The sequence below is a fragment of the Mugil cephalus genome, chromosome 1 (assembly GCF_022458985.1).
Source record: "Mugil cephalus isolate CIBA_MC_2020 chromosome 1, CIBA_Mcephalus_1.1, whole genome shotgun sequence".
Taxonomy (NCBI): Eukaryota; Metazoa; Chordata; class Actinopteri; order Mugiliformes; family Mugilidae; genus Mugil; species Mugil cephalus.
Window position 1 is genome coordinate 12,233,392 of NC_061770.1, and position 18,962 is coordinate 12,252,353.

The 18,962-nt window shown below is 44.8% G+C and overlaps 2 protein-coding genes across 6 annotated transcripts; one reads left to right on the forward strand and one right to left on the reverse strand.

The window, feature by feature from the left end:
- Positions 1-13: 13 nt before the first annotated feature.
- Positions 14-10,470, forward strand: map3k12 (mitogen-activated protein kinase kinase kinase 12). 4 transcript variants are annotated; one of them, XM_047572005.1, is made up of 14 exons: positions 14-272; positions 1,536-2,059; positions 3,271-3,466; positions 3,578-3,769; positions 3,863-4,021; positions 4,146-4,304; positions 4,514-4,622; positions 4,832-4,941; positions 5,202-5,318; positions 5,410-5,562; positions 5,660-6,383; positions 6,479-6,546; positions 6,702-6,999; positions 8,261-10,470. In XM_047572005.1, exons 2-14 carry the CDS (start codon positions 1,597-1,599, stop codon positions 8,414-8,416), a joined length of 2,904 nt encoding a protein of 967 aa, XP_047427961.1. In that variant the 5' UTR covers positions 14-272; positions 1,536-1,596; the 3' UTR covers positions 8,417-10,470. The 4 variants fall into 4 exon arrangements, with proteins under 4 accessions (XP_047427961.1, XP_047427980.1, XP_047427971.1 ...); XM_047572024.1 differs by having other exon boundaries at positions 5,410-5,544; XM_047572015.1 differs by having other exon boundaries at positions 3,283-3,466.
- A 173-nt stretch (positions 10,471-10,643) lies between these two features.
- LOC125015262 (poly(rC)-binding protein 2-like) lies at positions 10,644-16,001 on the reverse strand. 2 transcript variants are annotated; one of them, XM_047596986.1, is made up of 13 exons: positions 15,838-16,001; positions 14,891-15,019; positions 14,769-14,792; positions 14,642-14,674; positions 14,432-14,548; positions 14,219-14,350; positions 13,998-14,126; positions 13,836-13,910; positions 13,578-13,619; positions 13,153-13,225; positions 13,000-13,055; positions 12,680-12,849; positions 10,644-11,899 (listed from the first exon to the last, which is right to left on the reverse strand). In XM_047596986.1, the coding sequence occupies exons 2-13, from the start codon at positions 14,957-14,959 to the stop codon at positions 11,863-11,865; spliced, it is 957 nt and encodes a 318-aa protein (XP_047452942.1). In that variant the 5' UTR covers positions 14,960-15,019; positions 15,838-16,001; the 3' UTR covers positions 10,644-11,862. The 2 variants fall into 2 exon arrangements, with proteins under 2 accessions (XP_047452942.1, XP_047452936.1); XM_047596980.1 differs by having other exon boundaries at positions 13,560-13,619.
- Positions 16,002-18,962: the final 2,961 nt, after the last annotated feature.

Sequence of the window (18,962 nt, forward strand, 5' to 3'; positions counted from 1 at the left end):
TCCGTGACGTCAATTCAGCACTGGGAAGGAGACAGCTCCCTCCCCCAAAAAGCCCAGCGCGCCTCACGTTGCATGGGTCCCCGCTTATTGATAATACAATTTACCCGCTGGGATCCATCCCGGTAACGTGAAACTCGTGGATACGGGCGCCGGAGATACGAGAGACGCCGCGGACTGAGGAAAAAACAAACGATTTGCTGGTTATCGCCGACAAATAGAGAGCCGAGCCCACCCCTTTCACTTGACAACGCGACATCAAACCAGGCAGAAAGGTATGGGAATGTCATAGTATCCGCTTAAATGCTGATTGAATTAGAAATCAGGTGCCACAGGACGCATGATGCCGTTGCACGGTGCGGTAGCGTTCACGCCGCTCACACTGCACCACTGAACTGAGGCTGCCAAGACACCGATCATCGTCGATGAATGCCCACACAAAATCATATATATTTTTTTTTTTTTTTTTATTGCGGCGAGGAAAAACGCTCACGTTACGAAACATTTGTGCTGGTGCCAACGTTGAGTAAATGTGCAGACGCTGCGGCAGTTTCACTTGGCATGGACTATAGTAGGCTTGCAATTCATGCACGTCGGCTATGATGCTGCTGAGTGTCATCATCACATCCTCGGTTATTTAAAGATTGATCTTCCTGTGTGTGTGTGTGTGTGTGTGTGTTGTGTGTGTGTGTGTTGTGTGTGTGTGTGTGTGAAGTGTGTGTGTGTGTGTGCGTATACGTGTGTGTGCAGTGTTCCTTTTGCACAGGCCCGGTGGATGTTTATTGCTCGTTTTTTCACGCTCTCATTTCACTCTCTCCTCTGGGGCAGTGGTGCAGTACAAGACACTGGTGTAGGATATGTGAATTGGGTACATGTGGTCTCTCTCTCTTTCTTCCTCTCTGTCTTGCTCCCTCTCACACACACATCCACACTGAAGCTGGTTATGCAATTCGTCATATTCTTCGTAACACACAACGGTCTTCACTTGATGCATGACTGAAGACATATGGGAGCTGCCTTGCTCCGAGCTCTGTCAGCCTCTCCGGTGCTGCTCAGAGGGACAGTTAAAGAACAGGTGACAGTCAGGGCTGTAAACTGCACAACCTCCTTTGCTCGGTTCATTCATAAAGCCCATCTCCACTCTGGGTGATGGCTCCTCTGGGCCGCCTGGTTTTTCCCATTCACAGACACAGAGATGAGGCTTCGCTACACGATTCAGACAGAATTCGGTGTAGTGGGTGAACTGGGAGACTGGCTGCATGCCCAAAATCACAGCACGACTCCACTGTTTTGGTGTTTTGCATTTCTTGATTGGAAGAAAAGTTAGTGCAGGCGCGAGGAGACGGCGTACGCGAAGCAAGCAGATGTTTCAGCACCGGACAGCTCCTTACCACAGATGTCTGTTTAACTACTGGAGCTGTTCGGTGCTGAAATGAATGTGTATGTAATAAAATGCATTAAGCACATCTGAGCAGTTTCTGTACGCACCGACAATTATTAACCACTCTGATGCGTTTGCTCTCATAAATCTTCTTCAGGCTTTCTTCTCATCTCCCCATCCTCCATCCACCCTAACCTGCAGTGTTGGGGAAACCCCTGATGAGTGGGACCTGTATCCATGAGCCCCGTGCCCCTTCCCCCTCCCTGTCAGGCTTCAGCACCCCCATCTCAGAACCCCCCTATCGAAGACTCGATGGAGACACCCCTGCCTGCACCCCCGAAACGGACCTGACCCCCACACAGTGTGTCCTCCGTAACGTGCTATCCATCGACACCGGTGGACAAGTGGCGCCGGGAGGCAGCAGCCCCACTCCCAGCGATGGACCCGCAACCCACTTTGACAACAGTGTGCTGAAACTACATGAACATGAGGCCTGCCAATGTGGCGGCGGGGCCGAGGCAGGCCACAGTCCAGAGGCTGGCGCTGTTCGGAGCCAGTCAGAGAACATTCGGCTGCAATCAGGAAGTGGAGGTTTTTTGGAGGGACTGTTTGGCTGCCTAAAACCAGTCTGGACCATGATTGGAAAGGCCTACTCCACTGAACACAAACACTGTCAAGAAGGTATGTGAAGATAACAGTAAATCCTCCACCTCTACACTGTCCGCTGCATTTGGAAAGAGAAGTCAGACTGGCTTAAACATGTCAGTCATTCAGTACACGGAGTTATTGTGGTTCCTTAGTAACCATGGAGATGCACCGCAAAAAAAAAAAAAACTAACATCTGTAGCTTGAACTTCACAGTGGTGGAAGAAGTTAACAACCTGCATTTAAAATCCTACATCATTAGAAACACAGATATGCTAGCAATTATTCTGCTGCACACATTTGTGAGTTTTTTTCTTTTAGAAGTTTTTTTTTTTTTTGTGAAATGTTGAATATTTTGGTTTCAGCATTGAACACTTATTCAAATGAAACATGGAAACGGCCCAAACCTCAGCCAAAGATTTTTGCAATTGCTGGTTTATCCTTACCATTTATAGCTTTTTCATTGGTTTTTATGCGTTAGTCTGGTTCTGAAAATTCTGGTCTGGTAGTGAAATATTTCGCCTTGAAATTTAGTAGAGCACCAGTGTAAAGTGACATAAAAAAGAAACACTGAAGCCCAGGCTTCTCAAAACACAGCTCAGTATCAGCACTTGGGTATGTGTAGTTATTTTACTCGAATACCTAGAACTTCTTTTGGTTGCTCCCTGACTGCCACCTTGTCATAGTGGCATCGTGACTGTGTCTTTAGCTCGGCCACAGCCGTCAGCTGCTCTGAGTTTTCACAGCTGGTCAGGGGGAAGCACCATGTGCATCCGCCTGTGCTGCTGCTGCTGCTGCATCACTCAAGAGATCTCGACACTTCAGTGGACCTCATGAAGAATTGATCTGCCTGTCTTCTTTTTTTTTCTGCTGGGCTCGTCCGTCTTTAGTGACTGAGCTCTCACAGTAATTTAAGTAATGTCAGTGTGACAGATGACAGACAGATAATGCTATAAGTGGATTGTTGTTTTTTTCCCCTCACATATTCTGTTATCTCTGCTCTGGGTAATGGTCTAGTGAATAAATGGTTAATATGCCATTTGTTTTAACATGACACACTCTTTGTATGATGCAATTGTCGGTTCTGATGTGAAGCATGGGCTCAACAAAGCAAATGCGCATATTGGCGTTGGGAGGCTTTGCGATGTGTGATGGATATAAATTAAGTAATCACTCAAGCACTCTTGTCAGCTGTGTTTAACTTTCATGTTTATTCACTTTAGTTTTTTTCTTCTTTCGACTTGTTGGTCGGAGTATAGAGTCCTGGGAGGTTCCCTTTGAGGAGATCTCCGACCTGCAGTGGGTGGGCAGCGGGGCCCAAGGGGCCGTCTTCCTCGGCAAGTTCCACGGAGAGGACGTGGCTGTAAAGAAAGTGCGGGACATCAAGGAAACCGAGATCAAACACCTCCGCAAACTCAAGCACCCCAACATCATCACTTTCAAGTGAGGAAACTACTACTAATATTCTGCTGGCTCACAGATTAACATATCTGACTGCACTTTCCCCGTCTGTTTGCCGGCGCTCCGTTATCTGCCTGCTTTGCTTCCTTGCAGGGGCGTCTGCACTCAGGCTCCTTGTTACTGTATCCTAATGGAGTACTGTGCTCAAGGCCAGCTGTACGAGGTGCTTCGGGCAGGCCGTAAAATCACCCCTTCCCTTCTGGTCGACTGGTCCATGGGCATCGCGGGCGGCATGAACTACCTACACCTCCACAAAATCATCCACCGAGACCTCAAGTCCCCCAAGTGAGACTGAGCACAACGACAGCTTCATCCAACGCAGGAGCTGAAATTCTATAACTGACGATTGGTTATGCCTGTGTGATCTCACCTCTGCAGCATGCTGATCACTCATGATGACCTGGTGAAGATCTCTGACTTCGGCACTTCAAAGGAGCTCAGCGACAAGAGCACCAAGATGTCATTTGCCGGCACTGTCGCCTGGATGGCTCCCGAAGTAATACGGAATGAGCCGGTGTCGGAAAAGGTGGACATCTGGTGAGTCTGACAAATGTTCACGTCCCCGTTTTCATCTTACAAATCCACCAATATTCTTGATTTAACGATTATCTTTCATTAGTTTCTGACTTTCTGGACAAATAAAACTGGACTCATCTTAAAGGTCCTTTGGAGTGGTGCTGTGGGAGATGCTAACCGGAGAGATCCCCTATAAAGATGTCGACTCATCTGCCATCATCTGGGGCGTGGGAAACAACAGCCTTCAGCTGCCCATACCTGAGAGCTGCCCAGATGGCTTCAAGATCCTCCTCAGACAGTGCTGGTGAGCAGCGCCTGGAAATGGACAGTTACAGTGTGGGATGGGAAAAATAATGAGCACTGCAGGGACAGCAGGACAAATGGGCAGATGAGAGTAGTCGAAGCAAGGGTTGGCATTTGTTGCACGGAGAAGCGTCTGCAGTTTAAAGGCATTATTGATTTTACTGTGCACTGTAAATGTACACAGCTGTGTTTCCCGTCTTGGATTTGCAGGAACTGTAAGCCCAGGAATAGGCCTTCTTTTCGCCAGATACTTCTTCATCTGGATATAGCGTCAGCCGACGTGCTGTCCACTCCACAGGAGACGTACTTCAAGTCTCAGGTACGGCCGCTGCTCTTCGTAATACATTTAGATATAGTTGATATTTAAACATGTGTACACAGACACACACACACACACACACACACACACGCACACAAAAAAGCCATGCAGTCACGCATGCTGGCGAATCAGACATTGAATCCCTCACCGAAGAGGACTGGTCTGCTCTGGCCAGGCGTAGGTGGTTAACAGAAATGTGCTCTCATCAGGCTGAATGGCGAGAAGAGGTGAAACAGCACTTTGAGAAGATTAAATCTGAGGGCACTTGTCTCCACCGGCTCGATGAGGAACTGATCAACCGGCGCAGAGAAGAGCTCAGGTTTGTTTCTTTACCGTTTGATTTCCTCATTTAAACCAAAGGCATCTTAATACTCGAGATCGATGGCGTCGAGCAGATGTCGGTAGTTTGACTTTACCTTACATGTATGAACCCACTTTCCCTCCGTCCCATATCTCGCCGCCACTCTTTTGTCCGCCCCTCTGGACGAAATAAGTGCCTTGAGTGCCCGTCTATTGTACAGCATTCGGGTTCTCTCAAGCGCACGCACAATGACGCGAGCGGCTTCTTTTTCTCCCCAGGCACGCTTTGGACATTCGCGAGCACTACGAGAGGAAGCTGGAGAGGGCTAACAACCTCTACATGGAGCTCAGTGCTGTCATGCTGCAGCTGGAGCTCAAGGAAAAAGAGCTGCAGAGGTACAAATGAGCGCAAGGGTACACGTTTGAGAAGTGCTGACACAATTAATGAGACACGGCGCATTTACACTTTTGTGTGACATCTCTCCAGGAGAGAGCAGTCTTTGGATAAGAAGTATCCGGGGTTGTTCAAGCACCACAGCTCCAGGCAGAGCAGCTCCTCCAACTCCATGGACAAGCTCATTAAGAAAAGAAATGTCCCACAGAAGCTGCCCTCGGGAAAGAGGTGCGAGATCTCATTTCAGTGGGTATTTGATGAAAGATTGATGCTGAAATCATTAAATTAATATTTATCGTGGCTTGTGAACCGTGGTGTTGACTAATCCTCCCCTCCCTTTCAGGCCGGACATCCTTAAGTCTGAGGTAATCATTCCCAAAATGGATTCCTCCGTAATGCAAGTGACTATCCCAGCCTGCCCCAATAGAAGCTCTACTTCTCCCAGTCGGTCTCGGAGGGTAAAGACCCGTCATCGCAAGCCTGGCAAGGGCAGCAGTGGAGACCTGGCCGGACTTAAGGCGAACCAGTCCTCCCCTAACAGGGACGCTAATGTCCAGGCTAACAGTTCTGCCACTAACACCTCTAAGCAGCTCCTGGAGCCCTCTGCAGCCCTGAGGGGCCTCAGTCACGAGCAGCAGCAGAGGCAGCTATCCTCCTCCAGCCCCGACCTCATCTGCACCACGCTAGAGGCAGAGGGCCAGGGGAAAGGGGAGTCCCCTGTAGGCGGCCTGGAGAGGGGAGGGAGCCTCAGCGCTTCCGCCGGCTTAGGGGGGTCAGAAGGAGGGGCGGGCGGGCTGGAGGATCTCACAGAAACTCCTCCGCGCAGCGACACCCCAAGCGAGGACGCCGCGTCGTTCCCGTTCTCCAGCAGCCCGGACTCGCCGTGCGGGAGGGGGGCGGCAGCGGGACGGGGATCCCTGGGGTCCCCGCGCCTCCCTCACGACGGGGACGACAAAGAGGAGGGAGCCGGGGCCGTGAGGTTGCCCCGGGGGGCGTCGGGGGGAATCGGGAGTCAGCACCTCACACCTTCAGCCATTCTGTACAGGGCAGCTATCACACGCAAACAGGTACGGCGCCGGACGTCTGTTCACGTCTCTCTCCATCCCTCTGGTGAGACTTTGATCATCTTCGCTTGTGCATCTTTTCCCGTTTCTGGCTACAGAGGCGTGGAGTGTCATCAGAAGAGGAGGAGGGTGAAGTTGACAGTGAGGTTGAGTTACCACGGAGACGGTGAGTAACTTGCTGTCCTTCGTCACTAGAAAATTCCCTCAAGCCGTCGTCCTCCCTGACAAGTAGCTGATTTATTCAGAGGACCGAGATTCACTTCTAATCTGTGTCATTCTGTCGCATCACCAAACACGGCCTCTTCTTTATAATCTCTCCAGACGTCCAACGAGCATTACCAAGTGCCAGTCGGTGTCTACCTTCAGTTCGGAGAACCTGTCGGTGTCAGACGGCGAGGAGGGCCACACCACCGACCACTCGCACAGCGGCACCCCCGACGTGGTCAGCACCAACACCGACGACAGGCTGGACGACCGCAGCGACGACCTCCTCTCTCAGGGGTCCGAGATCCCGGCAGACAACACCGATCCCGCACAGGCCTCCGACGGCCTGTCGGAGAGAGACGGGGCGCTGGGTCAGGCCAAAGCTCAGCTGGACTCCGGGCAGAATCCAAACGAGGTAAAGAAACTCCACAGAGGACCACATGCATCAGTTTGTACAATTTTAAGGCATTCATCCATTTAATTTGATTAAATTTAATTAAAGTCTAATACATTCCACAGGATAATACTTTACCACTTGAGTTCACCAATAACTAGGCACTAACTGTTCAACATTAAAACCATATAATGAACAAAAATACAGTGCATGGGTACAGATTTAAAAAGTGGTTGCTGACGGTTTTAGCATTTGAGCTCTTGCACTGTTCACACAACCAGACAAAAAGCAACTGGTTAAGCTAAATTACTTTCAGTGGGACCTGGTGATATAAAGCTACAAACTGACCCTTCTCACTGTGCAACCAAGAAGCCGTGCTGTCCTCAACGATGTTGCGAAAGCGTATCATGTTTGTTTCGCCAGCTCATTTTTAAAGAGATCACCACACGACAATGCCGACAAGCGTTTTAGTAACATTTAAACGACGGCCCAGTCAGTGGTTTTGTATTTCTGTCAAGTGTGGTGTAAACATAATATCTTTTTTATAATCTCGCCACACGTTGTTGGGGCTTCTTGTCGTGTTACGGATCTCTATGAGTTCTCTGATGGTTATAGTGGGATACAGAAAATATACAGTTATATATGTATCAAAGATAAGTTAAATGGTCAAAGGATTAAAAGTTAATTCAATTTGTAATGAATCTGTCTGGTGCCCTTTCAGAGGAGGTGTGAGCAGGGTTGGAAACCAGCAGAGACAAACTATCAGACTAGGGGGTCCGTGACCCCTAGGGGGTCCGTGACCCCTAGGGGGTTCGCGGAGGTACTGCAGGGGGGGTCGCGAAATCTTTGGTTGATTAGACATTTTTTTTATATATTTTTTTTTTAATTTTACCCCACAAATTTAAATTTCTTTCAATACACATTAACACGACTCCAACATATTGTAGTAAAGGGATAAAAGGATAGCTTAATATTAAATGATAATAATAATGTATATTTATAAATAGCGCTAGGCTGAGTTTAATAAAGAACACGTATAGTAAGTACTTAATCTCTCCATCAGTGTGGGAGTCCTTGGCCTAAAAAACGTTGGCGACCCCTGATACAGAGAAACAATGTTGACCTGGTGCAGCAGTAAAATGCTTCTCTGAAAGTGTAGCTTCACTTTACACTCTAAGTGCTTTAATACTTAGTTATATGACGAATTAAATACCAAATGTGCCGAAACACTTTTTGTCTTACATAGGTCGTGCATGACACCTCTTTCCCACTCACCCTTTAGAGTCGGGCCTTGTGCGATGACTCCGACTGCGACAGCGCTGAGCTGGACCAGTCAGGTAGCGGAGAGCCGAGCCGTCCTCCCAGCGCCGGAGCGTGGGCGTCCCCATCTCAACCCTACCAGGGGTCTCCGCAGCTGCCCCATTCGGGACCTCCATAGGTGTCTGGAAGAGAGCAAAAAAAAAAAAAAAAAAGAAAGAAAGACCTCCAGCTGCCCTACAGTGAACTATAATCACAGGCGTCCACCAATCTGTCAGTGCAGTACATTACTGTTGTCATGAGGGATCACACCTACAACACCACTCAGACTATGACAAGTGGACTTATGGTGTCTCATAAGTTTTGTTGGGCGGGCAAACCTGCATCAGATGACATAGGACATTTGTCATAACCTGACATCAGATATTTTGGCAGCTTGTGACATCAGATAAGTGTCATTTAGTTTCAGTAGGGTTTGTTTTTAGGCAAAACTGTTGCCGCGGTAACCATAGCCACCGCTACAGTTCAGCAAAAAAAACCTTCCACAGATGAGCACGCACGCACGCACAAGAAGATACGACACTCTTAGTCCTTTAAACACTCTAACCCTCACTCTGGGAGCATCCTCCATGATACTCCGCACTTAATGCATCAGATACTAATGAATAATAATGTAAATATCCATTACGTACCACATGAGAAATATCTAACTTTATTTTATTTGTAAGATAAAATGTAAGACTAAAACGGTATGCAGCCCTGTGAACAAATGCATGACTACATGTTTATAATTTATGGTTCGAATGTGTCCGTTTTATATTTTGTGAAAGTTTACACTTTTTTAAATCCTAAAAAGTATTACTTAAGTTTTTTTTTTGTTTTTTTCTTTTGTTAATAAATGTCAGCACTCAAGAGAAAAAAAAAGTCAAAATGGAATGAAAATCCCATCAAGACATTGATCATGATGCATAATTAGGGTTCTCAGTAGTAATATATTATTTTTTTTAACCCTCCTACTACTGAGTTTTGAATACACACGGTGCGTTTGAGGTTTTTCACTGAGTTTATCAGGTCCGTGATGGGAGGCCTTCAGGTTCACCCAAAGGGCACTTTTGCCCTTGGATTTATTTGCGTTTGACCACATCATTAGGTACACAAAGTTTAGGCCAATGCACAGAATTCCTGCAGTGAATCCTACTTTCACGTAGTCTAGATTGTTAAGTTTTTGTTGAAAGGATTTTTTGAGAGATTCACTTGTGTGGTCATGCTGGATGATGCTGGATGATGCAGCTACTTTGCGGTGTCCTCGTTGTAAAAAGAGGTGGATAAAATGATGGAAACATCTGCCTGTGACATCACCTCAAACCTAATCTTCCAAAATGACCAGGCGTGTCTATTAAATGATGGAAGGTAGCATTTATTGCAGCATTACTGTATTTGACTGCATTAGTTTGTGCTACATATACCTCAACACCGACAACTCAGCGTTAACTGGTATTTATTTAGCTTCCTGAAACATTCTGCTCTTAGAAATTACCTCCTTTGACATGCGCTAGCATTGTTAACAAAGCTAACATTTCTGCTTTGACAATTTTTTGTCAAGTGCAGAAGAACGCCACAGATTTAGCGTTACACTGCTGTAGCTTGGACAGTGTCTTATTCAATAAAAAAAATAAATAAAAATAAGAGTAAAATATATGTGCACTACCAGTCAAAGGTGTGGACACTTCTTCTCAGTGAATGGAGCGGGCAGGAGTGTCTAAACTTTTGACGGGCAGTCTACATATTTACAGATAGTTTCAGCGGTGACAAAACGGTGTCATTTTATTTATTCAATGTGGTCAACGCACGGAGTAAAAGGTGAACCCGAGTCGTAGCTTTTCCTATTCTATTGAGATCAAGTGAACGCAGCACTAAATCACAAAAGCAGCGTAGTAGTGGTTCCCCCACGAGTAAACACTGGAGCGTGAACCAAAAGGCCTCCTGCAGTTCACGGTGTTGGCAGGCTCCATTAAAAACCTCATCTGCTCCTTTTACCCTTTAAGATTACTGCAGAAGTAGCCAGATAAAGAATAGAGCACTTCTCTGTGGTGGTTACCAGTAGAACACTAAGTATCCTTTGGGTTTGAATAGAGATGTTTTGTTTTTATACAGCATTGCACATTGTACCTGTAACATAGGAATTATATCGAAAAGCAAAATATTATGAGCAACAATAAATAATGTATTGGTTAAGAAAAGGCTGACGCTTGTTTGATGTGAAGGTCTGAGTCATAGCTACCGTTTCTGCATCTCGCAACTCGGCTAAATGAGACATAAGTAGTGCAAGATTTACACAAACAAAAACGGGAAAAAAGCTACTGGATTACTGACACTAAAAAGGGGCCAAACAAGCAACACAAACACTGTTTAAGCATTTCACATCTTTTATTTCTGCATTTCATTTCTTCAACAATTTAATTGCACCCAGATCTACAATAGTTTGAAAACGTGCACAAAAACGTGAGTTTCTTCATCCTGCAAAGAATAATAAAAAATAAAATCTGACCCAGGCAAAAAAGGATAGCAGGAAACTAGTGTTAATTCTATAATTCTCCTTCTAGTTAATCATAATTTAATACCTCAGCATAATATACTTATAAAGACCAATATGTCTTGTAGTTTTGCCCCTTGCAGCATTCCCCCAGCCCTGCAGTTAAAAAAAATATTTTCTCTATTTAAAACAAACATTTCAGTGTTATTATCATCATCATCATCATCATTTTTATCATCATCTATGGTCTTAGTAATTTCAGAGAAAAGAAAATATTTTCCTCTCGTTCAGGCCCACTCCTTGAGACCGAGGCCCACCCACCCTTATCAGAATCCAATACACAACAATGCTCAAAAGTCCTGATCGAGAAATAAAACGGATGGAAACACAGGAATGACACAAAAACAATTACTCGGCAAAAATTAGAGGTGAGACATTATGTAGCTTAAAATTCTCCATACAGACCCGCACTAGACCTGGGATGAATCACCTACTAAGGTTTTTCCTGCATACGTCTTCGGCTGGAAATCATTTACACCCTCTGAAACCCGTTAAACCCCACACATCCTCATTCAGGAAGTACAGCTTCAGATAGAAGATGGCAAATATCAATGAACTCTACTCGTACAAGGAGCTGTGTATTAAATAAAAATAAATAGATATTTAAAAGGAAGGGAAAGAACAGTCCGTCTACAATGTTATTGTGTGTCTTTTTTTCTTCATTTTTACATTTTCTAAGAAAAATCTGACATAAGAAAAAAAAAACATTATTTATGCCTTTTCAGATTTTTCTAAAACTTTTTACCTACAGTATATCAAGAAGATCATACAGATATACAGCAAAAAATAAAAGGAAAATACAACGAAAAGAAGTCTTTAAAAACTATATGCAAAGGGAATTTAAAAACATAATAAATAAATAAAATACCAATATCATGATGATGGTGTAATTACAACTGAGTAGGTGTCTAACCAAAGCAGAGGAGGAAACAGTGAGTTTATAGTACTTGGTTTTTGCATTAAGTTCAATAAGGGTCCTCTTGGTAAAAAGTAGGGGGAGGGGTTACATTAGGTGCTGATGAAGATCCTCCATGTCAGTTGGCTGCGAGTCCAGTAGCTTCAGAAGACAGCCTGAGAGGAAACAGACGAACATCAGCCACGTCTGATCAAAAATACAGCAGCTTGAATCTATCAGTCAGTGATGAAAACATCTGATGTGTCACCAACAAAGAAAATTACATAAAGTCATATGTCACACAGGGATTATTTCAGTCAATTTTCTATTTTTTTTTCCTGCTACACAAGTTAAGTTCTGTAGCACAAACTCTTACAAACAGATTTCTGTTAAACAACACAAACGCACCATCTCCCCTTCATTCTCCAGTCTATAAAAACGGCTACAACCGATTCTCTGATAACAACTACCGGTGCACTACAAGACTTCCCAATTCAATCCATCAAACCATATTTATACAGCACCTTTCACCGAGGTAAAATAATCAGCGCTGTACATGATTGAGTAAATAATGGCTGATCATGCTCTGACCATTGCTAAAAACGTGCCTCATTGTCCAAACAGGACTTTGCACTATAGTCAGATAAATATGCAGCGGTTGGAAGAGGCAGGACTCAGCGTTTCTCTGCACGTGTGAAATGGCTTTTAAAAACCAGGGCGAGTTTAAAGCCAATGACGTGTGTTCAAATAGTTTTGTTTTAAGGAAGAAGCACCCGTTGTCATTGCTTTTATTTATTTATTTATTTTTTTAAATTCTGCTCGTCTTTGCTTTAAAGGTCGTTGACAACGACTAACTGCTCTGAGAAGAAAACTGAGCCTCATTGAACTTAGAGCAGAGTTAATTTACCGCACACTGGCTCTGATGGATGTGTCGTGGCGTGCGGCCTCTTTCTTACCGGGCATTGATCAGGTACTCAGCCAGGCTGATGCTGGCGTGGGAGCCAGTGATGGTGACCTGTCTGTCAGTCGAGCCCTCCACAGGGTTGGCAATCTTGATCTGAGCCCCTGACATCTGACGGATCTCATTGATCTTTGCGCCCTGACGGCCGATGATGCAGCCAATGAGCTGGGTGATGGGAAGAAGAAGAAGAAGAAAAAAAAAAAAAACGTGAGACCCCGTCGATATCTTCAATGCCACCATAAAAAGAGATGCAAGGTTGGCTTTGCTGCCGAGAACGGAGCGCGAACGAGCGAAACGCGACCCGCGTTGACTTACATCGTTTGGAATGGTCAGCTCGTGAGAGCCAGTTTGTGCAGAGGCATCCATCCCAGCTGAAGCAACACAAAGAAACCACATGAGAGCGCTGACTTGGTGGATTATTACACATATACAGCAATCGCGTTCCCTCTTTTCAACATGTCCACCTACCCTGGAAGCCCTGGTTGCTATGTGCAATGGGGAAGGGGCTCTGCTGCATGGCCAGCTGGTGAAGTTTGGTGAGCTGTCGAAACAACGGCGAAAAAGAACACACACATACAGACAGAAAGCAATTAGGAAAAAAAATGAAAACGTTCCTCAAGATTGAAATATTTTTGTCCCGCTTGTGCGTGGTTGTAGTGATAATGTGCGGAAAACATGAAATGGAAAATGGGATCCGTGACTTGAAAACAGATTTGTTAGAAGTTTCTAATCTGTTGATGTTTTTAAATGAATGTGTGTATCAAGCAGTGGTGACTGAGGGCGGGAAAAAAAAATCAAAAAAAAATCAGAGGGATGGAATAAGAAGGTGGCATGGCTTCCCAGGACCGAAGTTACAAATATATTGGATCACTTACAGAGGGCCCTTCACTTACATCAGGCTGTGGAATGGCGTGCTGCCCTTGGACAGCGTATGCCTGCAAGGAGAGGACAGCACTTAGGAGGGTGTGGCAATGTGACACAGAGCATATACTCCAATAACCATCAGTCCGGTGTCCTTGACGTGTTACCAAACCAAAGGCATAACACACAGAACCCCAGCTACTACAATGACACCGCGTCTAGATTTAAACACGTCTGACCACTGGATTTCAAAAGTATCTTCTCTGAAACAAACGGCTTGTGTTGTTTACCTGACCACCTGCAAAGATGACAGGAGAGCCTGAGGGTTTGGGTCTGTACGGGATGGTCACTCCTTTTGGTGGAGACTAAAAACAGAAACATGTGGCTTTTAGCACAAACACCAAAAGAGAAAGCAACGGCGACCGCAAACATACACCGAGTAAAGTCCGTACCTCAAGCATGACGACACAGATCTGCTTGACACACTCAATAATGGACTGAGGGGTCCCTGCAACGGTAATGGCACGCTCTGTTGAGTTGGGCAACATGTCCCCTGCTACTTGTACCTGAGCTCCTGCCGACTGTGGAGAGACACACAACGAGAACTTTCAGGACACATCAGCGACACGGCGCAGATCTACAAGTTTACGAGAAGAGGCACGCGGCGACAAACCTCTCTGATTTCTTTGATCTTACAGCCGCCCTTGCCAATGAGCGAGCCGCATTGGCTGGCAGGCACGACGAGGCGCATGGTGACTGGCGGTTTGCTGGTGGCCGTGCTGTTAGTCATTGAGGTGCTGATGTCCTGCAGGGAAGGAGACGCCATGAGTTAGAATCCGCGCCACCGTTCTGCGCTTCGTTCATCGACGGAGGCCGCGCCACTCACCTCCTCCAGCTTCTCGATGATCATGGAGAAGGCCTTAAAGATGGAGGTGGTGGGTCCCGCGAGGGTGATGATCCTCTCCGGACAGTTCCCCTCTGAGATGTTGATGCGAGCACCACTCTGCGCGGAAAGAGGAACGAGACGGAAAAGACAAATCAGGCGCGGCGTTATCATGCGGCGTGTGAGTCAACGCCAATGGAGCCACGAACTTACCTCTTCTCTCATCTTCTTAACCGACTCGCCTTTCTGTAGAAAAACAGAACAGGAATACGTAAGGTTTACAAGGCACAAAAAGGGATAAGCAGCAGATTGTTTCACTGTGTAAGTAAAAACAACTCACCTTGCCGATGATGCTTCCAACCTCCTACAGGAGACAAAAACACAGATGTTTAAAATAAGCTCGTTTGCTTTCGTTTACAGGCAATAGCTGCTGACTGCACTGATGAGTGGAATCACACTCACCTTCCCATGCATGAGTAGCCTGATGGTTAAAGTGACATTAAGTCCTCCTTCAACCAGACTGGAGTCCATTTCTGCAGATAGATCCACGTTTAACTCAACAAAGAGAGTCTTTGGTCACTGGCTGGATGTCTGCAACAGAGCGGAAAACGTGACTGTCAGAGACGGACGTAGTAACTGGAAACTGTGAGGACATCTCAGAAGAACCGGGCTTGTTTACTACAAAGCTGCTGTCGGTGCAGATCAATGAAGTGATACAGGCAGTTAATATCTCATCGCTCTGTGCTTCAACAACGTCGTGAGCCACTTCGAAAGAAAGGGACGTTTCAGCTCAGTAATTCACATTAGACTGGCCCGGGTCCACTCATTCACGTTAACACAATGACCCACTGTCTCCGCGCGGCCAAGTCTATTTCCTGGCACTGAACGGCACAGTGGCGACACAGCGTGTCGCTTTTATTTTTCTGTGGCCAAAATGCGAGCTACCCGACTCAACTCTTCACATTACAACAACTCTCTGTCGAGAGCTGCCGTCGTAAGAACAGCAAGAGGCAAACAGTAGAGCGCTATCATCGCAAATCCTATTTTGCAAAGAGCATCTCAGCTAGTCACGCAAGCACGATTTGTAAGGCTAAATTAGCCCCGACACATTTCTAGTGCAACTTCCTTTGATCAAAACAAATGCGGAGGATAGGTTAAGTGCAAGAATTGTTAACCACCGCATCTATAACTTTCACTTTAATGCAGCAGCTAGAAGCTAACACCTGATCTACAATCAAGTAACACACAGTTCGGTAATTTTCCATGCAGCGCACTAGCGTTAGCATCGTTCCATCCGGGAAATAGCCTGATCCCGCGGCCTACGGAGCACACTGAGTTATCCCTGCCCTTCACTCCCACAGGAAATTAATACATTGTTAAAAATAAAACCGCACTTCTAGCAGCCTTACCCGAACCGTCCCTTGAAGTGTGTTCAGGGGGTGGGTAGGGTGGCAAGGGTGGAAGGGGAGAGGTTCGGGAGGGAGTTTTGAAAGGATCCGGGGAAGAGGGAAGAGACGCCGCTGTTCGATGGGACTCCAACTCTTCTTCTTCTTCTGCTAAGCACAAAAGACACAACGCGTTCAACTTTGACCCCGGAGGCCACGCCCCCTCGTCCGGGTCAGACACGCCCACCAGTGGACACCGCCCCTCCCCCCGTCGAGGTTTAATTCACAAAAAACTGTGATCAATAAATATAAAATGAACTGCTTTCGTGGTTTCAATGTAGAACACAAACAGCTCATATAAAGACGTAAAGAACTACAAGCAGAAAGAATATTGAAGTTAACTAGTCATTTGTTATTATTATTATTATTATTATTATTATTATTATTACATGCTTTCATTGAAACGATTCAACAACAGCAGTTGTTTTATATAGTGTCAGGTCTATTTTCTCTAAAAAAAAGTTTAAATTTTGTACAAGCAAAACTGCAAAACAGATAATGAGAATTAATTAAATAGGTACACATAATACACTGAAAGACAGAAACTACCAGGCTAAATAAAATCCCTGCAGAATAGTTTTAGACCTCGATTTTAATTAGGCTGTAAGAACTTGTGGAAATCTCGATTAACAAATAATCTACCCACACTAACGGCAACAACTCCCAAACATGAAGAACACTAAAAAAAAAAATGCAGCCATTATTCTGTTTAAATTGCATTATGTTGAAAAAAAAACATTAATATAAATAAGCAAAAACATAAATGCAGGAAGAATAGCAGAACACAATTGTTTTGCTCCTGTGATTGGGTTCAGTTTGTTCCATGACTCTGTTTTACTTTATTTTTCTAAAAACACTGTACTATTTAAAATTTCCATCTGCATGATGGCGCTGTCATAGGGCCCTAAATTTGGGCAATTTCTTTTTCCATGCCTATGATAACACTCCTCTGCAGCTCCCTGTGAATCCAACAGGGGGCACAATAAAGCCGTAAAGCTTAATGGAAATAATCTGAATGTAGATGGTTAAAGTTTTCATCTAAATTCACCATAGCATTGCTCAAATAAAATTCATTCATTGCTGGATGAGTTGACTGAGGTGTCCTAACTATTCTGCCTTAACATTACATTTAGTGAGCAAGTAGCACTAATCTTAGAATTTCACTCAATAAGGAGTATGCACAGAGCAGCCATCACGTTATGAGCAACCTTATCATAATCAGTGATTACTACTGATTATCTCATTATCATAGCACCTGTCAGTGGGTGGGCTATATTAGGCAACAAGAAAAAAAAAATGTCCTTAACGTTTGTGTGTTGGAATCAGGGAAAATTGACAAGTGGGAGAATTTTAATGACTATGAGGAGGAGCAAACTTTGATGACTAGAAGGCAGCTTTTTGTTCTGTTTTTGTTCTGAAGTGGTCTGTAGTTACCAAAAGTTGTCCAAAAAATGAAAAGTAAAGCAGCAAAAGTGTTGATTAAGCTCAGCGTAAATTATATCACAAGGTAGACGATCTTTATCTCCCCCACTGACAACTCTTTCTATCTGTTTTAATCAGTAAACTATAGGCGTTTCTAGCGCAGCCAATCAGGTCCTTCCTAGGTTTTAATCAGCCAATCATGCCAGTGCTAGTAAACGTTAAATATGTTCCTCTCTCCTATAGTTTCAGCTCAGAGAGGCTAGAAGTAGCATATGTACTATTTGCTTTGTGTTGTCATCATTGTTAATGTCTGACTGCAGTCAGGATGTTCTCTAGCAGGTTTCGGGTTCCAGCACGGCCATGCTACAGGAGAAAGTACTTTCTCAGTGGTTCACCAGCTCCTCAGAAACTCACAGATTCAATAATCCCAACTCATTCTCTCTCAGCTACGCCCAAAACTGTCACTACAGGCCTCACCCTCTATCTGGTGAACCGGTTTAATGGGTGTAAGTTGCAGCCCCATATTTCCCATATTTTGGTTAGACTCAGGTAGCTTCTAGTGAAAATAACTGCATCGCTGGAGTAAACAATTACCTGACCTGACCCTGATGATCTCAATGCAGTAGTTGAGACGCCTAATAAATAACCATAAAAGCCCCTTCCCAAACATTTCAGGTTTCACCTCATTCCTTGTGACAATCCTCTCAACACTGAGCTTCACCATCCAGTCAGCCCACTTCTCAAAGCCATTCCTTGGCCTATTTATCTAGCCATCATAATTTATTCCTCAAGCAGCAAACTGCTTTGATGTTATCTGCTGTGTCTAACCTACTTTAACAGCTCGATTCATGCGTTATAGGCCTTAATCCAAATAGATGAAGAAATAAATGGCTTGCATTCTTCCAGTTTCTTTAGTGAAATATTTTTTTGTATGAAAACCAAACAATTCAGATAGAGAATTCAAATTCAGCTCAATACTACACCCTTCAGAATAACCAGGCACAGCATAAAGTCTATTAATGGAGCAATGTAAAAAAAAAAAAAAAAGGGAGCTGATCGCCATCTACTGGCTGTCCTCTGGAGCTCTCAAAAGGTTAATTAGTTGTGGAGGACATTTCCTTTCCTCAAAACAGAGGTGATGGAGGAGGTTAGTTTATTTTTTATTTATTTATTTTTTTTTTACATGTAATAAGCTGAGTGCTATTGCACTCAGCCACTGCAGATGGGATCCTGAACTCATAGAATACATATCACAGATTCGACATCACCTGCAGTAAATCTGTCCATTGATGAGATGGAAACAGTGCCAGTGAAAACATGGCATCATTTTCAACAACTAGGAGGCCCCGTTAGGAAAGGGATGTGTCCCCTCCCTCCAAAAGAGATGTTTGAACAGTACTTTTAATCACTCAGTACACAATTTAAAGACAGAACTGTTCATGTCAGCGCAGGATGGGAACAAGGATGGACACACAGAGAAATGCAACCCACATTTGATGTAAACATGTTTGAAGCAGTTTGAGACAATTTTGAAATTATCTGGGTTTGGCACGTTTTTAGAGGTCATATCTGGGGAAAAATAGGACGTCTGTTCACCCAGTTCAAACTACTTCTGCAACAATACTGTATGTTAACAGAAGATTTACAAGTGGAAATGTTAACTGTAT